The 22,217-nt window shown below is 40.8% G+C and overlaps 1 protein-coding gene across 1 annotated transcript in view; it reads right to left on the reverse strand.

Annotated features, from left to right (window-relative positions):
- Positions 1–1,775: 1,775 nt before the first annotated feature.
- Positions 1,776–22,217, reverse strand: part of ZNF608 (zinc finger protein 608) — a 109,549-nt gene continuing 89,107 nt past the window's right edge. The window contains exons 3-8 of the mRNA XM_023738684.1: positions 11,848–11,935; positions 8,863–11,317; positions 6,680–7,097; positions 5,923–6,095; positions 3,596–3,749; positions 1,776–1,861 (exon numbers count right to left, since the gene is read on the reverse strand). Coding sequence (XP_023594452.1) covers positions 1,776–1,861; positions 3,596–3,749; positions 5,923–6,095; positions 6,680–7,097; positions 8,863–11,317; positions 11,848–11,935 — 3,374 coding nt within the window. The remainder of the gene's footprint in view (positions 1,862–3,595; positions 3,750–5,922; positions 6,096–6,679; positions 7,098–8,862; positions 11,318–11,847; positions 11,936–22,217) is intronic.

The raw sequence follows: 22,217 nt of genomic DNA on the forward strand, positions 1-22,217 counted from the left end.
TTGTATTGATATATTGTTCCATGTTTGGATGTAAAAGTAGTAAATACCCTGTATATATGCATATATTCACTGAAGTAAGAAAAATAAGTATCTGTGTACCATATCTTATGCATGGCACATTCATAATATTAAGAAACCCTTCTTTGAAAATTACGATCACCATCAGCCAGCTAGAAATAACATGAGACAGACAAGAAGCCATTACAAAAAAAAAAAAAAAAACCTTTTTTAATTCTGATTGCCAAATTATTTAAGGCAGGTATAAAAAGGAAAGCATTCAATATACATTTTACATAAAATAAACTAGATTACAGCATAAAACAAGTAACCAGGCAATGGCATTAAAGTCTCTCTCTTCTAAAACTGGATAATTGTAAACATTTAAAAAAGAAAAAGGCGGGGCGGGGGGGAGACTGCAGGACTATTCAAGTAATAGAACAATCACAGATGTCTCTGGTACGCAGGCTATTGGGTTATTTGCCATTCAAGATTATCAAAAAATGACACCTCATTATTCACAGATGCTCATTATTTCCCCATTTTAATCTTTACATTATATACAACACAGTTTTTGTGGTACTGGCAACCCCATGCCTTCCAAAAGTATATTTTCCACAATACACAAGTACAATGAAACAGTGACTACAGGAACATTTTACACTGATGCGTTTTTAACAGGAGCCACCAAATTGACATCTAAATTGTACCAAAGTGTCATCATCACAGTTAGCCTTTCTGAGGGGCTTACGGGAAATATCTGAAGGGTATGCAAGGATCAGGCACACTGATACATAACATTATTTATTTACAATTTAAAGGAAAAGGAAAAAAAGTAAACAGCCTTTTGTGGCTAACACTTTTCAACATGACAAATACATTTTTTATTTCCATTACTGAGTGGTTTGCGACTTGGCAGCAGACCCTGTGTGTGCGAGCCTGGTTACTGATACAAAAAGTAAAGAATATATATATATGTATATATACATATATGTATACGTATATATATATAAAACAGAAGTTTAATTACAGCAACATTTGTTACTCTGTGATAAAATCTGTAATTTACAAAAATGAAATGACTGGTTTTTGCCTGCCATTAAGGCATTTCAAATTAACACCATGGAACTGATGTCTGTATAAAGCGCTTCCCCATGTGATCCAGTCACATGACAACGTACATTTCCAATCTTGTTACTCTCTGCAAAAGAAAAGAAAGCCTTAACATAGGGTTCTATCAACATTTAACACTGAATACGCGAAAACCCTAAGACTGACAGGTTTTTAATTCTATTCATTTTGTAACGCTCAATTCTATAGAAAGTAAATAAACACAAGAAAATAATATAGTGTGAAAGACAAATTATTTTCCTTTTCAAAACAATTTGTGGGCTAACATCAAAATAAATATCGAAGAATAAACATTATCTTTAGCGTAATCAAATTTCTCTACGTGCAACTTTATTTTTAAATAGAATAAAGCAAAGGGAGTCATGGTGAATTATTTTAACAGAGCTGTGAGGATAATCTAAGAAAACCTCAATTGTTTAAAAAACTTGATCAGTTGATTGTTAATCTACATTACAGTTGAGGTTCATGGAATATAAATAATACATAAAGAACAGTAAGTAGCATAGTAAGCAAATCCATTTCAATGATATAAAACCTTAAGAGATAAATTTTTGGTCTAAAAAGAATATACTTTGCTGCTTCTTCCCACCCATCCATCATCTCCATTAAAGTGTCTCTGTCTAAAAAATTTTAAATGCAGAGGATATTTACCTTCTTTGTGCAGGAAACATTCCTGATGCAGATGCCTGGGCAGCCACCTGCTGAGAGGCAACTAGGGCAGCAGAAGTCAAGCCTAGTGGGGAAAAAATGCAGGGTTTCTGTGACATTTATAAAGATAAGAGTAGATACAGGCGCAGTGGTGAAGGGCTGCAGATTCAAAAGCGGCAATTCGTCCTTTCCTAAACATACACATGAAACGTTTCATGGAGCAAGGAAGGCGTACAGAATGCTTGGTCTACCTAGTATCTATCCCCTTATCGAATACACTGCAGTTTTCTTAATAGCTATTCAAAGAGAATATAGCATTGCATCGCTCAGGCTCTGCATGGTGCTAAATAGTTTGCATGCATTCCTGAATAGGAAGATCGGGAGAAATAATAGGTACCAGGTAACAAGAGGAATCAACAGTCACAGTGAACTATAGAAGTGACATGCTATTTGCTTAGAATACAATACTTTCATAGTAACTTTTATCACTTTAACATTTTTTCCAGTGATTGAACATAATGCATCCCATAAGGTAAATGGAATCAGTGAATCAAATTTAGAAATAGTCTCAACTTTTATCCTGGAAGAGAAAGGTAGCATGAATGAAACAGCTCCAAATGACATGAAGTTGCCTAATAGGAAATTCCTTTGAATTCTATAGAAAACAGTCCTGGGAGAAAATAGAAGAGATGAATGCAAACCTAGGAAAGATTATTCTCTCCTTCTATGTCTTTTACTTGGATATATTTTATTTTCCCAGGGGCAACTTAAGACATTACAATAATAACATCTTGAAAGTGACAAGATTTTCTGCATATATGTGTGCATGTGTATATATATATGTAAAACACACATACACACACTCTTTATATATATATATATATATATATATATATGGAACTTGTTACAAGTAATACATCATTTCTTTTCCAAGTTCTTCTCACACTCAATAACAAATTGATTAGGAAATAGAGATGCTCTCTTTTAACACCACTAGCTGACACCAAGTTTAACAAGAGTTAAATGAGTTGAATAAAAAATGTACAAATACACATCTGTACAAACTCTCCATTTTCAAAACACCTTCACAGTTATTACTTTACCTTATATTCACACAACAGGGTATGAAGGAACTTGCAAAGATCCTAGCAAGTGTATGTGATGTAACAGGAGTGCCACTACCCACACTCTGTGAGGTGACAGAGCCAGGACAAATGGTACATGCTCATCTAGTACACTATGAATTGAAGGCTCCCTCATGGGAATTCTGTGCCATTTAAAAAATGTTTTTCTCTCTCGATTCTCATCTTTAGTGGAGGAGTCACAGCACTCAAGAGCCATGAAGAGTCCTTGAATTAGGTTGTGTAAAGCGTTAAACTTGATCATGTCACTCCCAATACTTCCACAGGAAAAGAGCAACTTAAATGGCCAGCAGAAATCAGGACAAGTAATTTCACCTGACTCCCCCCAGCCCTCCCTTTTTATCCTACAATTCCCTTGAAGTAGATATCTGATCTTCTGAGTATTACATTCACTGCCCCAGACACTGGCCACCATCTTTAGCCCATGAGATAACAGTAAGCTGCTGATAACATCAACCAGTGACAATTATTAAGTGGTAGTTACTTCATGCCTCAACAGAATACAAAGACGCAAGAATAGCCTTAGTTCTGTCCCTGGGAAATATTGCTAAAAACCCTCCACAGAGCAAAGTTTAACTCAAAGCTCAATATTTTTATTTTAAGAGATGAAAGGCAGTTTTAGCAACCATTTTCCAGAGCAGAATGAATGAAGGCAGAATCACAATAGAGCTGCTGACCTTGAAAAGGGTCATATTGACCAGGGATGAGTGGGTAGCCCATGCCAACGTGGGTGTGGTGATGTGTATGCAGGTGCCGCTGGCCGAACGGGGAGTGGCGATCCCTTTCGCTTTCCGCTTCCCGTTCCCGCTCGGTGGTGCCCTTTTCCACAGGCTGCAATAGAAAAGAGAGAATTTTCCCTTCTTAATTATCAGAAAAGAGCCCTGGTGGTACAGTGGTTAAGCACTCGACTGCTAACTGAAAGGTCAGTGGTTCAAACCCAGTAGCTGCTCCTAGGGAGTAAGATGTGGCACTCTGCTTCTGTACAGAATACAGCCTTGGAAACTCTATGGGGCAGTTCTACTCTGTCCTATAGGGTTGTCGTGAGTCGGAATGACTCGACAGCAGTGGGTTTGTTTTTGTTTTTTTTTTTTGGTTTAATCATTTGAAAAACAACCAGTAAAAGCTCTAAGCTTCCTTTGTCCCTTTGACGATATTGGGTTAGTGATTAAAAAGTAGACCTATAAACACTTCAGATTTTTTATTAATTGAAGGTAACTCCAAAAGGCACATATTAATTTCAGTTGAAATTAGCCAACACTAAAGAATTGCTCCACCCAAAGTGAACCACGTGATATCAATGTTTTTCCTCCAATAACTGAAATAAGAAGACTTCTCTCTACACTCACTCAATTGCAGGTTTAGAACCTACCCAATTTCTTCCCAGAAGCAACGTTTGTTTACACACGCATCAAGGAAAAGCAGTTTCTGCTATTTCTTTCGGGTCAAGTTCTCTAGTTACATTTTCATTCCATTTACATTTTGTGGGGAGAACCTATCCTGCAGCTTTAAACATATCTGTATCCATTTTAAGAGGCCATGGTGGCACAGTAATTGCTAACCAAAAGGTCAGCAGTTCGAGTCCACCAGCTGCTCCTTGGGAACTCTATGGGGCAGTTCTACTCTGTCCTATAGGGTCACTATGAGTCAGAATCAACTCGACGGCAATGGGGTTTGGTATCCACACATCCAGTGTTCTATAAAATACAGGAACTCATTGCCATTCACAAGAAATGCCTCGGGAGGCATTCTGGAATCTAAAATTTTGAACGTTCACATAGAAACTCTAGTTTCCCCAAATCACAGTTTGGTTAAAGATGGTGTGTTTCTTATACTCTTCTACCCACTGGAACTTAACCAACTTTTCAGTAAAGTTCTCTTTCTCACTTGAAAAACATCTTTGCACTTGCAAAGAGTACTCACTGAAACAGACTCATGAATCTCCGTTTCTAGACTCTATGGTGTCTCCAGTGGACTCATTCACACCACAGATACTATATTCTAATTTATTCCAAACTTCTCTTTTCTAGCAGAGAACCATCACATCCTCTTCTTGGGTCTCTCTCTTCACAAGAGTCTCTAGGGCTAGCAGTTACTGTTTATGCGAAGATAGCCATCTTTCACAAAGATACAACATTTGCATTACTTCAGCAGAGTTATAGGGATGTGACAATGAGTCAAACAAAAAATAGCAGATGCAGCCACCACTCTTCAGCTAAGTGACTCACTTTTGCATATGAACTGCACACTGTGCAAAACTCAAAATCTATGCCTGAGTAAAATTACCAGCTATTACATGGCATGGACCCTTAAGCACTGCTTGCAGTGACCCTGGAAACATGTGAATACCAAGACTCAACAGAATGGGCTGAACACTCAGATCTCTACAGATGCCAAGCCAACAACAGATGAGCAGTGCAGGCTGGGCAGGTTTTACTTATACACACGCTTACAATGATGGGGAGCAAGACAAACTGTCCGGGAGGGATACCTGCTTCCATCAATTCCTGCCATGTGATTCTGGACCAGATTTTATATTGTCTTAAGACAAAGAAGAAATCTTAATTGGCATGTGAAATATCTGACTTTTAAAAGCTGACTCAAGAGAAAGACATTTTAAAAGGCTCAATTTGCCCAAGAGGTCAATAGTTTGTGGCCTCTGAATCACTTTGTCACAAAATGCTATAGCATCCTCTCTATGTTTTATCAATAATATCCTGTTGGTTTCTATAAATTTCAAATCCACCGAACAAGCATCCTCTAGTATGCAAGATATACTAGATTTTGCAACAGAAAAGCTTGCTACCACACACACTTTAACATTTTTTTCCCTCATGTGTGAAAGCATCATACTTTTGAACACTCAATTCTTTATGTAACAGGATAAAACAACACTGAAATCACAGCTGGGTTCCCAAACCATTTATATTTCAGAATTGTTCTCTAGTTTGTCCCCTTTTCTTCCCCAAAACATCACGCCTTTAAATAGCAACAAAAGGAGGCGTACAGCAGGAGACTTGCTGCGGTACTGGTTGGCATGCTGCTGGAGCAAATCCAGTGCTTTAGATTCAGTGGTTGTTTTCGTGTTGATGCTAGGGCTGGTATTGACTTTCTCTGCCTCTTCTCTCCCTGACATCTTCCCATAAACAGGATAATGAAATCCTGGAGAGAGATAGGCCCCTGCAGATAAACAACAAATGCCACATCAAGTTACAGGCTACATCTTAAAAAAAAAAAAAAGAATAATAATTTGGATTACATGAATCTGGGATAAGAGTCAGAGATCTTAAAATAGGGGATTATGTTAAGAATAAGCTATATAATTTTTAAATTTTATCTAGGTTCTCAGATTTTCTTCTCCCAGTTAATTCATCCCGATGAACAGAGGTTATAAACAGAATTGAGCTTACAGTCATTTCGTACAGTTATGTGTCTGCTTAAGTGAAAAGAATAGAAACTGTAATAATTATGACAGTAAACGCTTAGAATATTTTCATAGACAATAAAGTACGTGTCACTCTAACAACTACAGCAGACCATCAAAGACTATGGAAACTATAGTTGAGAACTGACAGTTCATAAAAAAACAAAGAAACAAACAAAAAAACCATCTTATATCAGTTTCATCTTTGGAATTTTCAGCAGCATAAAAACAGGTAAAACAAACGGCGCTCTTGAAACTTCTAATTTATCTGGAGTTTTTAACAGTTAATATCTGAACATAGCCTCTTCCCTCCAATGTAATTATAATCCACAACACGTACCAGGGTAGCTGTGCATTAGGACGGGAGAGACAGCGCGGTATGCAGGGTGGCTGGGGTCATACATCTGTGGGTAAGGATAAGCATGCAAGTACTGTATGTATGACTGATGCTGACTCATGGGTGAGGAGACAGCCACTCTTGTTCCTCGAGAGTCCTTCCAGTTCACAGGCGTCTTCCGGTCATCATTTTTCAGCTTGTTCTCTTCCATTGATTGAGAATCGGGACGCTTGGCCTCTTTGGGCTCCTCTTTGATGCTTGTTAACGACACAGGTAGGCCGGACACGCCACTCTCTTTATTAGGAGTTTTCCTGGGACTATCCTCTTTCAATTTTTTCTCTCTATCAAGTTCTTCTGACTTTTGCTGATCCAGGTATTTGGGCTGGTATACATAATGATGCCATGTCCTCGAATCTGGATCCTGATTAAAACAACAACGGTAACAATAAAAAGAGTTGTTTTAAAGTTTTAACCTTTATATATGTGCTAGGTACTATGCTAAAAGCTTTACTTATTTCTCTCACATAGTAATGACTGAAGTAGACATTATTATTGATTCCTTTCACAGAAGAGGAAACCAAAGCTTTTATATCCCACACAGGTACAAAGAATTTTCAAAACTCAAACCCAAGCTAAAAACGGTAAATTTAAGTCATTATCATAGTGTTAATATCATTTAGAGAAAAAAAATCTTGGTTTCCTAACACATTTTCCTCATCTACTACTGCAGCTACGGCTTCTTAATATATTGGCTCACTTTTCATTATGTGCTAACTTCTTAATCAAAACGAAATTTCAAATTAATGGCACACATTACAGCTTTTCTATTATAAAACAATGCCATCTTTAAACCATAAAACCTGTATACTTCTTTTGCATCCCTGTGAAGCAACAGCCTGATTAAGGCCCCCAGAAGTGGAGGAACTCAGGATCTAAATGGCCTTTGTGACCCTGTTCCATTCATGGTATAAACCCCCTGGGTATACAGGTCCTGAGTGAACACTCAAAAGTTGGGTCTAAGCCCGTGTGGCAGAAATGTGTGCGAGGAAAGGATACTGTTACTCCGACCCCCAGGGAATAGCTAAGCAAGGGGGTGCAGGGCGGGCCCTTAAGGGGGACCTGGAGCTACCAAAACTAATGTTCACCAGGCCACAGTGCATCAGGATGTCTGAACCCTGACAGAAAATACTAGCACATATGTGGTTCCATGGTGCCTGATTTGCAGGTGTTTACACCTCCTCACTTATGAAGTATCTTGTTATCTGACATTTTGCATTTAAGACAATAGTAAAAAATCTACTGTGTGATTATTTTGCACATTAATGACATACATCTGGCAGCAACCAATGTCAAGATACAAGGTGAAAGTAACACTGGCTGATGGTTAAGGTTATGTGTCAACTTGGCTTGGCCATTATGTAACAATTTAGTCATCTTCCAGTTTGTGATCTGATGTGGTCATCCTCCATTTTCGCATAACGCCGATTTCACATAATGACTAGTCTTTGGAACCTAACCATGTTGATAAGTGAGGAGAAGGATGTACACATTTAACTCAGGTTGGCTGACCCCACTGGCTCTGGGATGACTGCTGAGGCCCATGCTCCTGAACCGCCTCGCCCTCCTCACAAATGCTCAGTGCCGAGTTCCACTTTAGGGCATTTTAGACATAGTGTAAGACAGAAATATAGGTGAAACATGTCTGGGCCCCAAATTTTATTAAAAAGAGGAAATAGGAATTTAGGGACCTAGTTTTAAAATTCCTAGAAGATGGTAATAGAAATTTGGAAAGATATAAGAACACATATTTTAGAGATCAGACTCAGAATCTCAGTGTTAGATGGGAACTCAGCAGCCATGTGGTTAAACACCCTCATTTTAGACTAAGTAAGAAATTAAGGGACCTCCTTGGAGTCACAGGGTCAGGTAAGGGCATGGAGCACAGGTCTGCAAACCTCATGCTCATAGTTCCTTTTACTACACAACGTGACAAAAAGACAGTGAATCATTTACATTTTAGAGCTACCCAGTAACTCCTGAGAATCTTTAAAAATATGTTTCAAGAGAAGAGAACAAAATCTAATGCTGGCTCATTTCCTTTTTGAGAAGTCCAACCATATCAAGCCCAGACATGTACAATTCTCAGACTGCTCTCTCCCTGTTGGGGCCACACTCCACAATCTTACTTGTTTAAATCTCGAGGTTGGGTCTACACCTGTCTGCTTCATAGAGTCCATGACAGATTTCATTTCTACAGCCTCCTTAATAAGCTGGTGGTTTTCCATCTGCTTAGCTTTGAAGCTGTCGGCCTGAAGCTGCTGCTGGTGATTGGAGAGAAGCTGCGATTTACCTGTCTCCTCAGTTTTATTAGGCACTGATGGCCCTAGTTTAGAATGGTTTTTGTTAGGCTCCGGAGTAGAGGGAGCTTTTGAGATTGTGGCCGATGGCATGTTTTTCTGCTTACAGTCCTCCTTGCCCAGCTCCTTCAAAGGGAGATCACTTTTCCTTTCACAGTCTCCTCTCCCAGCTTGGGCCATTTTCTGCTCTGCCAGTCTCTGGTCCTCATAGTACTTCTCATACTGCTGTCTGTAGGCAGGGCTGGTGGCCATCAGGGACTTCTGGTCCATATAGAGCCCATAGGCATACTGGCCGTAATACAGGGACTGAGCCAGGGCAGGGTGTCTTTGTGTGATCACTGACTGGTGCTGAGGCTGTAAGGAGGCAGAATTATGGTCCACTTTCTTAGAATCTAACTGCTCTGCCCTGTCTTTCTTCTCGGCGTCTTCCTCAGACTCCTTCTTGATCTTCATTCCCTGTGTACTCCCGCTGTTGCCAGCTGCAGGGGTGCCGACCTGTCCGGGGTGCATGTAACTGGGAGAATAATAAGGATCGTAGCCATGGTAATAGGGAGAATGGGACTCTTTCATTTGAGATGATTGTGCTGTAGTTGAAGAATGCCCTTTGACAACACCGTCCTTACTAGAAATAATATCTGCTGGAGAACTGGCCTTTGACCTCATGCCCTCTGACCTGCTGTCAGAACCACCGTCATCCACAGCATCAGATATGTCCGAATAGGCAGGGCTGTTTGTCTTCGTCACTGAACTCTCTGCCCCATTTTGTGTCAACACATGCAGTGGGGCCATTGGCGCCTGCCCATTCACCAAAGTGCTGCATTCCATTCTCGAGGCACTCCCTATCGAAGGGCTGGGGGCATTGTCTGTGAAAGTGTAAACCTTATCAGCTTCGGCTTTGATACTGGCCATTCGGCTCTCTTGAGACTCTGACAGTCCATTAGCCAACCCTTCATTCTTGTTGAGATGGTCCTTTAAAAAATGCCCAGACAAATCTTTCCCAGTCCCCTTGGAGTCCTCTAGCTTCCCCAGCTTAGCATCCATTTTCGGGCTTCCTGTCTCCTTCCCTTCTTTGTCCTTTAGCTTTCGCTTCTCCTTTTTCTTTTTGTCTTTGAGTGACACAAGAGCTGGGTTTACAGTGATGGGCTCTCCCATAATTGTGGGCTTTGGCTGAATGGGTTTCAATGGAGGACTCTTTGGTGTAGCCTGAACAACAGTCGTTGTGAGGGAGGGCAGGCCGGGTATTGTCCCCGTGGTGGTGGTCGTAAAGGCTGCAGTAGGTATTGCAATTAACTGTGGGGGCGTGGGGGCCGGAGCAGGGGCAATAGGCCGGGCAGTTTTAAGTTTAGAGAGATTTTTGTCCATTTTGCAGTTGTTTGCCTTTTTGCCCTTTTCTTTTTCTCCCAAGTTTTTCTTGTCAATTAATCCTTCTGCTTCCAGCTTGGGCATTTCAGCAACCAAACTGCTGTCTGCTGTGGAGCAACTGTCTAATGTAGCTGTCATATTGGAGATTACTGGAAGGTTGTTAAGTTCATTGTTCAGGCCCTTCTTTTTGCCAGAACTCTTTCCAGCTTTAGAACTGACAATAGAACCCGGGCCATTGCTCATGAGCTCTCTCTTTCCCTTTGGGGTCCCAGGGTGGTTCCCAGAGCCAGGGGATGCTGGTGTCTTCACCTGGTCATAAGTCGATACACTTGTGCTTGCCTCGCTGCATTCGAGGGCTACGTTACTTAATGCTTCCTCACAATCTGAGATCTTGTCCTCGCTGTCAGGCTCAAACTCCAGCTTGTTTTCTGGGTCTAAGTGTGCATGAGCCTGGTGGTACCTCAGGCCGTTAATGTGCTTGTACTTTTTGTTGCAGTTTGGGTGGGGACAATCAATTAACACTGGAGAAGAGCAGCCTTGGTCCAAAAAAGCAGTCTCTGGTTTCCCTTGAGGGGTGGTAGGAGTGCTTCGAGAATTTGTGCGGACACGCTTCCCAGGCTTATTGTCTTCAGAGCTGGAGTTCAGGTCCAGCTCCATCGGAGGCTTGTTTTTCCTTTTGTTGGTGGAAGAGGGGCTGGCTTTGATGTCCTCAGCGGCACAGTTTGGGGGTGTCCTTCGGCCACTAGTGTTGAGACTGCCCCTCCTCCCTTTCCCATTGGCGCCCCCTCTGTTCTTGTTCTGTAGCCCCCTGGACTCTGTGAAGCTGGCCTCCGAGCCCGGGGCGGCTGCGGCAGATCGTGCTCTCTTGCCTCTGCCCCGGCTCCCTCTCATCTCCAGGTCGCTTGTCGGTGACTCACAAAACCTAGGAAGCAAGTAACAAAAGTTAAAACGAGCGTCTCCAAAACAGCCAGGTGAAATCACAAAGTATGCAATGCAGCAAAAAACACACAGCACCACGATAACTCGAGGGCTGGGGCCAGCCCAGCCCAGAAAGGGACACCCTATTCTTCCATTGACAATTTCGACACCTGGAAAAGATCAGGTTACCAACGGCTCATATTCTTCCTCAGAAACTCTATGAAAAACAGCTCAGATAGCTAGCTTCAAACCCAGTTTGACGTCCTCTATAGAGGGGAAAAAAAAAAGAGAGAAAGAAAACAAAGGAGGTAGAAGAGATCTCCTAATAGGAAAGAAACCCAGCATCTACATTTTACTGTGTTCAGTCCTGAATTGCTCATTTCGCTTTTGCCTGCTTTCAATTACAAGCAGACTTTTATGTATTATTAATCTCTCTATATAGTTTCCTTGTAAAGAGAGAGTGGGGGAGGGAGAGGGGAAGAAGAAGGAAGGAGGAGGAAAAAAAGAGCCCGAAACAAAAGGCCTTATGCTTACCTGGGAGGGGCCCAGTCGTGCTTGGTGCAGTCCAGTAGGGTCCCCACGTATGTTTTATTCCTCCACGTGACATTGACCACTAGGACACCTGTGGGGGCAGGAAATAAAGAGGGACCACAGTTAGTACCTATTACTCTATTTCCGGTATATTTATTATCATCATCATTATTGTTTTTACCAGCAAAGTTCTATTCTCACTTGCTTTCAAAAGCTGTGGTTTGCTTTCTTCCTCTTTCTGGTTTCAGTGACCTCAAGTTAAAACCCACAGGAAATAGTATGTGTGTGTGTGTGTGCGTGTGTGTGTGTGTGTGTGTGTGGACGTGCGCGTGTGCACGTGTGGTACAAAGGGGTGAGCCTGTGTGTAACAGTGTAATCAAGATACTGCTGACAGAAGGAAATGGTTTTTGCCATGTCCTGCTGTAAAACAGCAACACTCAACTCTTAATTTTTCTATTATTACACATAATTGCTTTCGTTTGGCAAGCAGCCAACATAAACTAAGTGCCAGTTACCAGAGCTTAAACTAGAAGGTGACTGAAAAGAATCAGTTGTGTTTCCAGTTCAGTAATATAATGGTGATTTTTATTTATTAAAAAAAATTATGCAGGGTCATAAAGACAGGAATAGAGGGGAAAACGGGGGCTCAGACAGAGTCCACATAGCAGACAGTCAGCTATGATTTCTCATTCCAAATCCCTCCTTGACCTTGTGAGACAAGAATCAGCCTTAGAATGGTATCTGTTTCACTGTTTGGTCTTGTTTCATATTAAGGACTCCTAAAATAACCTCTTAAGAAAATAAATGTGCACAATAGATTTGCTCTTGAGGTTATCTTTAGAATCAACCTTAGTAAGCATTTGCCACAGAGGATTAGGAAAAAAAATCTCAAAACCAACACACTTGTTTCCTGCAAGCCATTCTGCTTTTCCCAACTGCTTTGCAGACAATTTAATTTAGCACTGCAGCTGTGAATTCCTGAACTTAAGTGCACTTAGTATACCAAATGTCACAGAGAAACAAAATATAACATCTTCTTTATTTCTCTAGAGTACAACTGCCATATTAAAAAAAAAAAAATCAGTCCTTTAAAGCACACATTAAAAGGACCTAGATTTTGAGACATACATAAAATATTAAGGTAAGGAAATGAAATATTTAAGTGAGACTTTGTTTTCTTTTCTGCACCAACCCCCACTCTTTCCGGAAAACATCAGGGGACATTACTCAAAGTATACTTCTAGTTAGTTTACTTACTTGCCTTACCACTGCCATTCTGAATTTTACAGAAAACCTGTACAGCTCCTTTACGGTAAGGGAAATCTCACAAGGTAGGATTCATTTCCTTGGGAATATTTTAATAGCAGGTAAAATATTTGAATGTTTGGGACTCAAGTACTCAGGAAAGAAGGATTTCTTTCAAAAGTCTCTAAAGAAGATTTTAAAATTGTTTCCCACATGGCCTATGTAGCTATTACTTAGGTGACAGCTGAATTCACTCACTGTTGCAATAGTCTAGAAGACAAAAAAAAAAAAAAGCTAGGATGAAGCAAAGCAAGCATTTCCTAAAATCACCGTTGATTCTATTGTAATTCCCTCAAGAAATTTTTTTTAACCACTGAGTATAAAAATTCACATTGAGATGAGAATCGATGGTAATTAGGCATTTGGTCCAAATTTGCAGAAGACGGGAACAATTGGAGGAAAGGATTCTTTATGAGCACATCCCGTCAGGAAAAGGGAGGGGGTGGGAGAGGAGGAGACAGGGAAGACGGAGCTGGTTTTCTCATCATCTGCTCTCTGGGGCACTGTGTGTGGTGTCAAAGACCTTTACAGCTGCTTAAAATTCTTCAGCATGTCAGCTATATTTACAATCCAGGAATATATCTGTATTGCCAGAAGGTTACTGCATTTTAGCTTTAGATGCAATAGGCTGAATCACTGCGTTCCAGAGTCCCTGATGTAGCACAAATGTATAATTAAAATAGCATGAAAGGAAACATGAAAGAAACAACAAAACCTCCATTCTTGCTGTAGTAAAATTAAAAACAGGAAAAGTCTGCACAGACACTTAACATTTGTCTGCAGTGAAAGGCTTTTGTTATTGCTTTTCCCCTAAGGGTTTCGCGTTTCCAGCAAAAGCTGGCCACGGATTGGCCAGCGCCTGCTGCGAACACTCACGTCTGATTGGCTGGGCCGACGTTGGCCGTCCGAAACACCCGAGGCAGCGGCCTCGGATAAATGAGTTTCGCGGAGGTAAAAGGATCCAACCCCAGCCGCGCGTCGCCCACGTGAGGGGGCCCGGCGGAGGAGGCCGGAGATCGTGAGCGAAAGCTGGGGTTCACAGGCAGGAAGCTCCCCGCAGCGAACGCTGCCCGTGTTTCCCAGCTCTGGAAATCAGCACTGGCTTGTTTGCACTAACAAGGCCAGTCAGTGTGATGAAAGGTTACTGTCTGCTTGACCGTGTTGTGTTTACCCATCAAGCCCCACGCCACTATGCGGCTCCAGAGAACACTCCAGCTCATTCAGAACCCTCAGAACCGAACTCGTTGTCTCAAAACAGGATATAGAGAAGCCTGGGGGCTGGGTAGAAGGAAGGGACTCCAAAACAAGCAATTAATCATTGGTTATCAAGGGCTGCACTTTGAAGCTGTCACAAAGGCGAAACTGAAGTTGCAACCTCCACACTAGAAAACTATTCATATCGCCTGCTACTATTTCTGGAAGATACAAGAGCAGATCTCTTATCTAAGTACAAGTCATCTTTTTATTACTATTATTAGTTTTGCCCTCCGTGGGAATAAAATCCTGTAAAGAAAAACCCATTTTCAACTTTAAACGGCCTAAATAAGTCACCCTTATTTTTCAAGAAGCCTTCGGTATTTAAAGACGGGCCCTGGTGGCTTAGTGGTTAAGAGCTCAGCTCCTAACCAAAAGGTCAGCAGTTCGAATCCACCGGCCGCTCCTTGGAAAGACTATGGGGCAGTTCTAGTCTGTCCTATAGCGTCGCTTTGAGTCAGAATCTAGTCCACAGCAATGGGTTCTGTATTTAAAATGGTCAAAATAAATGCGCTACTCCCGGAGATTCTGAACTGTTTCCAACAATCAGTGCTAATTAAATACGTGCATGTATGTCTATTTTTCTTCTTATGTACAAGCAGCTTCGGAAGGTCACAAAGCACTTATACGTGCATAGAATTCACGTGTGAATATACACATGCACATGTTTATATAACTAAATTTGCCTCTATATTGGAATGAAAGCTTAAGGAATGTTTCTTATATAAACGACAAAGTGTAGGGAAGTCTATGTTTAGACAACATCCTATTGTGAGGAGTCAAGTATAAAGGTGGTTGGTGTTTTAGCTCGAAAAGATGTAAACAGTTTATCGTTTATTTCACTTTAGTCTCAAAATCTTGAACATCTTGGAAGCCATGGCCATAGAAAACAGACTATACCTTTTTCAAAGGAGCAAATGCTCAAAATGAAAATTAGTTCTTTAAAAGTACAAATCTGAATTTTATAAATCTGGGCATAAAGTTATACTTCTCTGTTATCTTGTGTAAACTAGAAATAAATGTACATTTAGCCCAAAAAGATTTAATATTTTCTTTTAATGTGCATTTAGTCACTCAACCACCTAGCCTGTGAGAGAGATAAGGACGCTCTATACACACTCTATACAAGTCCTTTTCATCTATATTCTGAAGTACCCCGTCAAGTTTACTATCTTCCCCTCTCTACCGGTGGAGATGTTTTTTTTTTCCTCCACATAGCTAGTGCCTGCCCTGTAACATTTTATATTTGAAAAATATCTGAATATCAATATTGAAAAATATCACTAATAAAGAATACAGCTGCAGAGAGCAATGGATAGCTTGAGCGTGTGTTTTCCACGGAGTCTTCTTCTTTGTATTGTTAACGCTTTGTCTCAGATATTGATACTGAATCTAAGATGCCCCATATGACATATTACTTGTTGTTAGTTGCCGCTGAGTGTATTCCAACTCATGGTGACCCCACATGTGCAGAGTAGAACTGCTCCATAGGGTTTTCAAGGAGGTAATCTTTTGGAAGCAGATAGCCAGGCCTTACTTCTGTGGTGCCTCTAGGTGCATTCGAACTACCAAGTTTTTCAGTTAGTAGTCCAGTGGTATGGAGAAAGTATTGAAGTCGTCAAGGATTTCATTTTACTTGGATCCACGATCAACACCCATGGAAGCAGCAGTCAAGAAATCAAGAGACGTATTGCACTGGGCAAATCTGCTGCAAAAGACCTCTGTAAAATGTTAAAAAGCAAAGATGTCACTTGGAGGACTAAGGTGCGCATGACCCAAGCCACGGTGTTTTCAATCACTTCATATGCATGTGAAAGCTGGACAGTGAGTAAGGAAGACCGAAGAAGAATGGATGCCTTTGAATTATGGTGTTGGCGAAGAATACTGAATATACCATGGACTGCCAGAACAACCAACAAATCTGTCCTGGAAGAAGTACAGCCAAAATGCTCCTCAGAAGCAAGGATGGCAAGACTTTGTCTCAAATACTTTGAGCGTGTTATCAGGAGGGACCGGTCCCTGGAGAAAGACATTGTGCTTGGTAAAATAGAGTGTCATCAAAAAAGAGGAAGAACCTCAATGAGATGGACTGACACAGAGGTTGCAACAATGGGCTCAAGCATAACAACGATTGTGAGGATGGCACAGGACCGGGCAGTGTTTCGTTCTGTTGTACACAGGGTTCCCATGAATTGGAACCGACTCGACGGCACCTAACAACAACAGTCCAGCGCTTAACCATTTGTACCACCCAGGGATTCCTTCACACATTACCTATAGGACACTTATTAAGAACATGGTCTTTATTACACAGCCTAAGTCCATTACTTCTAAAAGGCAAAATAGCCTGAGATCTCAAAAGTATTCCACAGTCACTATGTTCTATTACTTCCACTTGTCAATATATAAAAAACTCAAAACCAAACCGGTTGCTGTCGAGTAGATTTCAACTCATAGCAACCCTACTGGACAGAGTAGACTTGCCCCAAAGATTTCCAAGGAGCTCCTGGTAGATTCAAACTGCCGACCTTTTGGTTAGCAGCTGTAGCACTTAACCACTGTGCCACCAGGGTTTCCTGTCAATATATAAAGCAGTTAATTATTCCCAGGGTCTGGCCTATCCTTAAGAAGCACTGGTGACACAGTGGTTAATAAAGCACTTGGCTGCTAACTGAAAGGTAGGCGGTTCTAACCCACCAGCCACTCCATGGGAGAAAGATGTGGCACTTGGCTATAGGCAGCTCTACTCTGTTGTATAGGGTCGCCATGAGTTGGGATCAACTCGACAGCAATGGAATGGGGGCTCATCCTCATCAAGCATTTACTGTACCCATATAAGGTAAATAGTAGGTATCTATGTGGCACTAGGAAGTCAACACTGTTTTGGCTGGAACTCAACCTAACCTCTATACTCCAAGAGTGCAATTTTGTAACAGTCATATACACTATAATCGAAAAGTGGAAGTAGAGTTTTGCATATTACTCATACCTACAGACTAGTCCCCTTATTCCACCACATTAAATTACAGCCGGATGTGACATTCATACTGCCTATCCTGTTCACAGTCCTTGCTCCATGGGTAGCCCTGGGTGACCAGGTTCCTATACCAGGTAACCCTAACCCTGGCCCCAGCTGACTGGACCAGTGATGGACACCTGAAACAAAGGCAACCAAACAGGGACTTACGACCAAGTAGACAGATTCAATGTTATCTCTTCTATGAATCCTCTCTAATCATATACATATCATGCACACCACCAAAAGAACACCCATGCTGTTGTGCATTGAACTGCGTCCTCCAAAGAGAAATGTGCAAGTCCTAACCCTATACCTGTAAATAGGACCCTATTTAGAAATAGCGTTTTTGTTTTTTTTTTTAAGTTATGTTGATAAAGTCATACCAGACTTCATTAGGTCCTAAACCTAATTACTTCTGAGTAAGTCCTTCTAAAGTGCAGAATAAACACAGAGATCCAGGGGGAATAGATCATATGCGGAACCGTCTACAAGCCAAGGAATGTCAAGGAATACCCGGCCGGGGCTACTGATAAGTAGGGACCCACCCGTAGAGCTAATCCCCGGATTTGGACTTCTGGCCTCCAGAACTGTGGGACAATAAATTTCTGTTCTTTAAAACCATCCCTCTGTGGTATTTTTATTACAGCAGCCCTAGGAAACTAAGACACTCCCACCTGGGCCCCCACTGCATCCTATATGCAAGCTACTCACCAATACGCATGTGCAGTATCTATGATTCCCTCTCCTTTCTGAGTCCATAGCTGGACTAACTTTCTCAGTCTCCCTACCAGTTAGATGTGACCGCTGGCTGAGTTCTATGAAAGGAAAGCGAGCTTACATGATGCGTGCTATTTCCAGGACTATCCCATAAGCACTTCCCTTCTAGGCTCTTGCCCTCTGTCTTAGTTATCTAGTGCTGCTATAACAGAAATACCACAAGCAGATGGCTTCAACAAACAGAAATTTATTTTCTCACAGTTTAGAACGCTAGACGTCTGAATTCAGGGTGCCAGCTCTATAGGAAGGATCTCTCTCTCTGTTGGCTCTGAGGGGAGGTCCTTGTCTCTTTTCAGCTTCTGTTTCTTGGTTCCTTGGAGTTCTCATGTGGTATGGCATCTATCTTCCCAGTTGCCCCATCTGTGCTTGCGTGCTTGCTCAATCTGTTCTTTTTATATCTCAAAAGGAATTGATTTAAGACACACCCTACACTAATACTGCCTCACCGACATAACAAAGAAAATCCAGTCCCAAATGAGATTATAACCACAGGTATAGGGCTTAAGATTTACAACACATATCGTGGAGGAGGCGGGTGCAATTCAATCCATAACACCTTCGGACTGGCTAGGCTGGAGATGACTAGTTTACCTTGGAGGCCACAAGCTGAAGATAGCAGAGTCTCCATCTGGGATGCTGAACGACAAGGAGAACCTTTACCCACCAGGGATACGCAACTCAGTCTATTAGGTGAGCAACACATAAACTCTTCCTGTGTTTGAACACTGTGGAGACTATTTGTGTTACCCTAATCCAGAGTCCTTTTAACATTTTATTCCACTCATATACACAGTACGCCCATTTCTTCCAACAAGACCATACCCTTGAAGTAGGAGTAGTGCCTGCACCTACAGCACCTGTGAGCATGGTGCCTAGTGTAGGGTGAGAGTTCATTAAACTCTTGGTAACTAACTGGATGGTGACTCAAGAGAATCTAGATTTGAATCCTAGTCAGTGATTTCTTTTTGCTATTCTCATACTTTCTCAATAAGCATAATCTCCTACTAGTTTACAGATGACGGAAAGTCTCTGTGGAGAGATTTTGCTCTGAAGACATTATAAATATGGTCTGTGAATTATTATTTCTAGTATTTGTGAGGATGTTTCCTCAAGAACTAGGCAAATGCCTGATTTCCCAGTGGATCAGCATAACTCTGTATTACAGTTTAAAGACTGTTTCAGAGTGTTTAGAGTGCCTCATCCCTGGGACAGAAGTCTTTGCCAAGCATTGCAAATGCTGAATTTGGAATCAGAGGTAGTGTTTTTGAACTTTTATTCAGACTACCACATCTGGACGGACTGGGCATGCACTCAGGCTGAAAACATAAACCTCACTCTAATAACACCAAAATGTAACCTGTTAATGCCATAATCCTTTTTTAAGTTTACACATTTCCTCCCTTGTATATATATATATATATATATATATATTTTTTTTTTTTTCCTAGTAGAAACTTTAGTGACAATAAAAAAATGCCACAATATGATGGTTTAATGAGTACAGGATAAAGTTCATACATTTTGGTTATCATATTACTCTCTATTTTTACTCTATGTGACTACTGTACTAGGTATGGCTTATCACCATTCCTTTGTACACAAGTCTCTCCCCCTAATATTTTGTTGCATTGACTTTTGCCATCCTGGTACTTCTTAAAATGCTGAGCCTTTAATAGAACACCCGTTCATTGATCTAGCGTCAGAGCTTTTACCTTTAGATAGGTCTTTCTTCAAAGGACAAGGCTGAGTTTATAATTATTTGGGAAATGTTTTAACTGACAACTAAAATTGCCCATAAAATACTTGCCAGCCAAAAAGCTGACTTTTCTATTACCTACGCCAAATACATATGGAGCACTATGACAAGAAAAGTAAGCGTTGTCACGTGACCAGAAAATGCAGTATTTTTTTTAAAGAGCCCAACCGCTGGGCTGCATGTTTGAAGAGTCACTTTAACCACATCCTGTAATCAAACCATCTGGAACACAGTGCTGCGATTAGTCACCCTGAACATTGGGCTTTATCTGAACAAATAGTGTACGGCAATGGAGCTCGGGAGATAGGGCAGTACTAACAAAGGGAAGTGTAATGAAACACTTTATGCCCTAGTGTGCCGCCACCCCAGTCATAAAGCCAGAGACACACTGCTCTGGTGTTAATGTACTACATTATGAAAGCACAGTGAGCTTAAAGATTAAAGGATTTAAGGGCTAAAAATTGCTGGTTTGGGTAGATCTTCTCTGTCGGTGGCTGGAATATGTTGGCATCACTCTATCTATGTTAATTATAACCTCTCAGATGATAGTTCAGCATTCCCATTAGGGTTTGGTGTTATTTTCAGGACATTATGAACAGGGTTCCTTCACGGGGGGATAGTTATTTTTCTTTATTGGCCAGAGGTTAATCTGAACACTGAGATAGTCTTTTTGGTTCATCTCAACCCTATCCATAGATAACAAGAAAAAATAAAACCTTAATCCAAATAAATATGCTAATCCAGTACCAAAACGCAAAGAACAACATCAAAATGCTGTTCTAATCTACGCTTTAAAAGATGGTATTCTTACTCGACCTGCGCTTATTTCTTTCAAAAGAACATTTGATCATCAGGATACAATCTATGAAGATCTTTAAAAAAAAAAAAAAAATTCTGAAAGGATTTTCTCCCCTAACTACACTGAATAATCCCTAAAAAAAAAAAAAAAAACACAGCTAAAGCAACCTTGTTTCCCCATGGGCCTTATGGTTTAATACACAAAAGAACACAGAGCCACTTCCATCACTGTCACCTCCTAGCAGCCTTTGTTCTGAGGCCTGATGAGCTGTATTGATTTGGGAAAATCATTGAGCTTCTTGGAAAACTAGACTCTCGCTTATTCACTGCCATCTATTTCTTTCCCATGAAGACAGGTGGTCAATATCCAGTTGACTGGTCAGCTAAAAGAAGCTCTTCTGCTTTTCTTTTTCTTGCTTCCCTAGTAACATTATCCTTTCCCATTTCTAGAAAATACAATGGCCTGTTAAGAAGTCTTGTGAGTAAGGAGAGGGAGCAGAAATAAGGCTTTTGTATCACACCACCAGCAACACTGAAATGCTGTCCCATACATTTGCACGGGTGCCTGTGGGCATACGTGGATGTTGGCAATGTTTTCACCCACGGCCTCTTACACAAGTTTAAGCACTAATGAAAACTTTGATAATCCAAGATATGACTTAAAAATAAATCAAAACAGATCATTAGAGCTTAATTAATGTTTACTGCAGGTAGAGATGCTTTACTTCTTTTAAAGAATTAGCACATACATTTTAACAAGTTTCCTATTTATAAAACGTCATAGGTGCCATTAGACATTTTTGGAGAACAAAAAGCGTAATTTGGAGGGGAAAAAAAAAACCAGAGGTCTTTAGAAAGTAATTTTTTAAATGATCAGTAACACTGGCTGCATTCTTTAAGTTGTGCAATCATTCTCACCCTCCTAAACTGCACATGTAGAAGTTGTTGAACTGGTGTATGTTTTGCTGTGTATATTCTCAACAACAACAAAATAAATAAAATTTAGAGAAAAAAATTAACAAACAAAGAATCATCTGGGGATCTTGTCAAAATGTAGATTCTGATTCTGTATATCTGGGGTGGAAAAGCAAATTCTCAGCAGGGAGCTTGTTAGAAATGCAAATTATCAGCAGGGGTTCAAACTGGAAGGAACCAGTTCTAAGCCCTGAAAATAACCCAAGTGAAAAGACACAGGGAAGCAGATTCAAAGAACACTGCAAAGTATTTATTACCACAAGCAGATCCCACCAAAGCAGCACCAGTCTACTTGATAAGAAGGCTGAGAAGACTTTAATTCCACTACACTCAATCTAAGAATAAATCTGCAACACCAAATAAATACACAACATAATAAGAACATCAACAAGGACAAACAATAGGAATGGCATTTAAAAGGCCAAAAAAAAAATCAACCGTTGGTTAAGTTCCAGCGATGTGTAAAGGACATTGAGATATATTTCTGAT

This window comes from Trichechus manatus, unplaced genomic scaffold (genome assembly GCF_000243295.1).
Source record: "Trichechus manatus latirostris isolate Lorelei unplaced genomic scaffold, TriManLat1.0 scaffold00121, whole genome shotgun sequence".
NCBI lineage: Eukaryota > Metazoa > Chordata > Mammalia > Sirenia > Trichechidae > Trichechus > Trichechus manatus.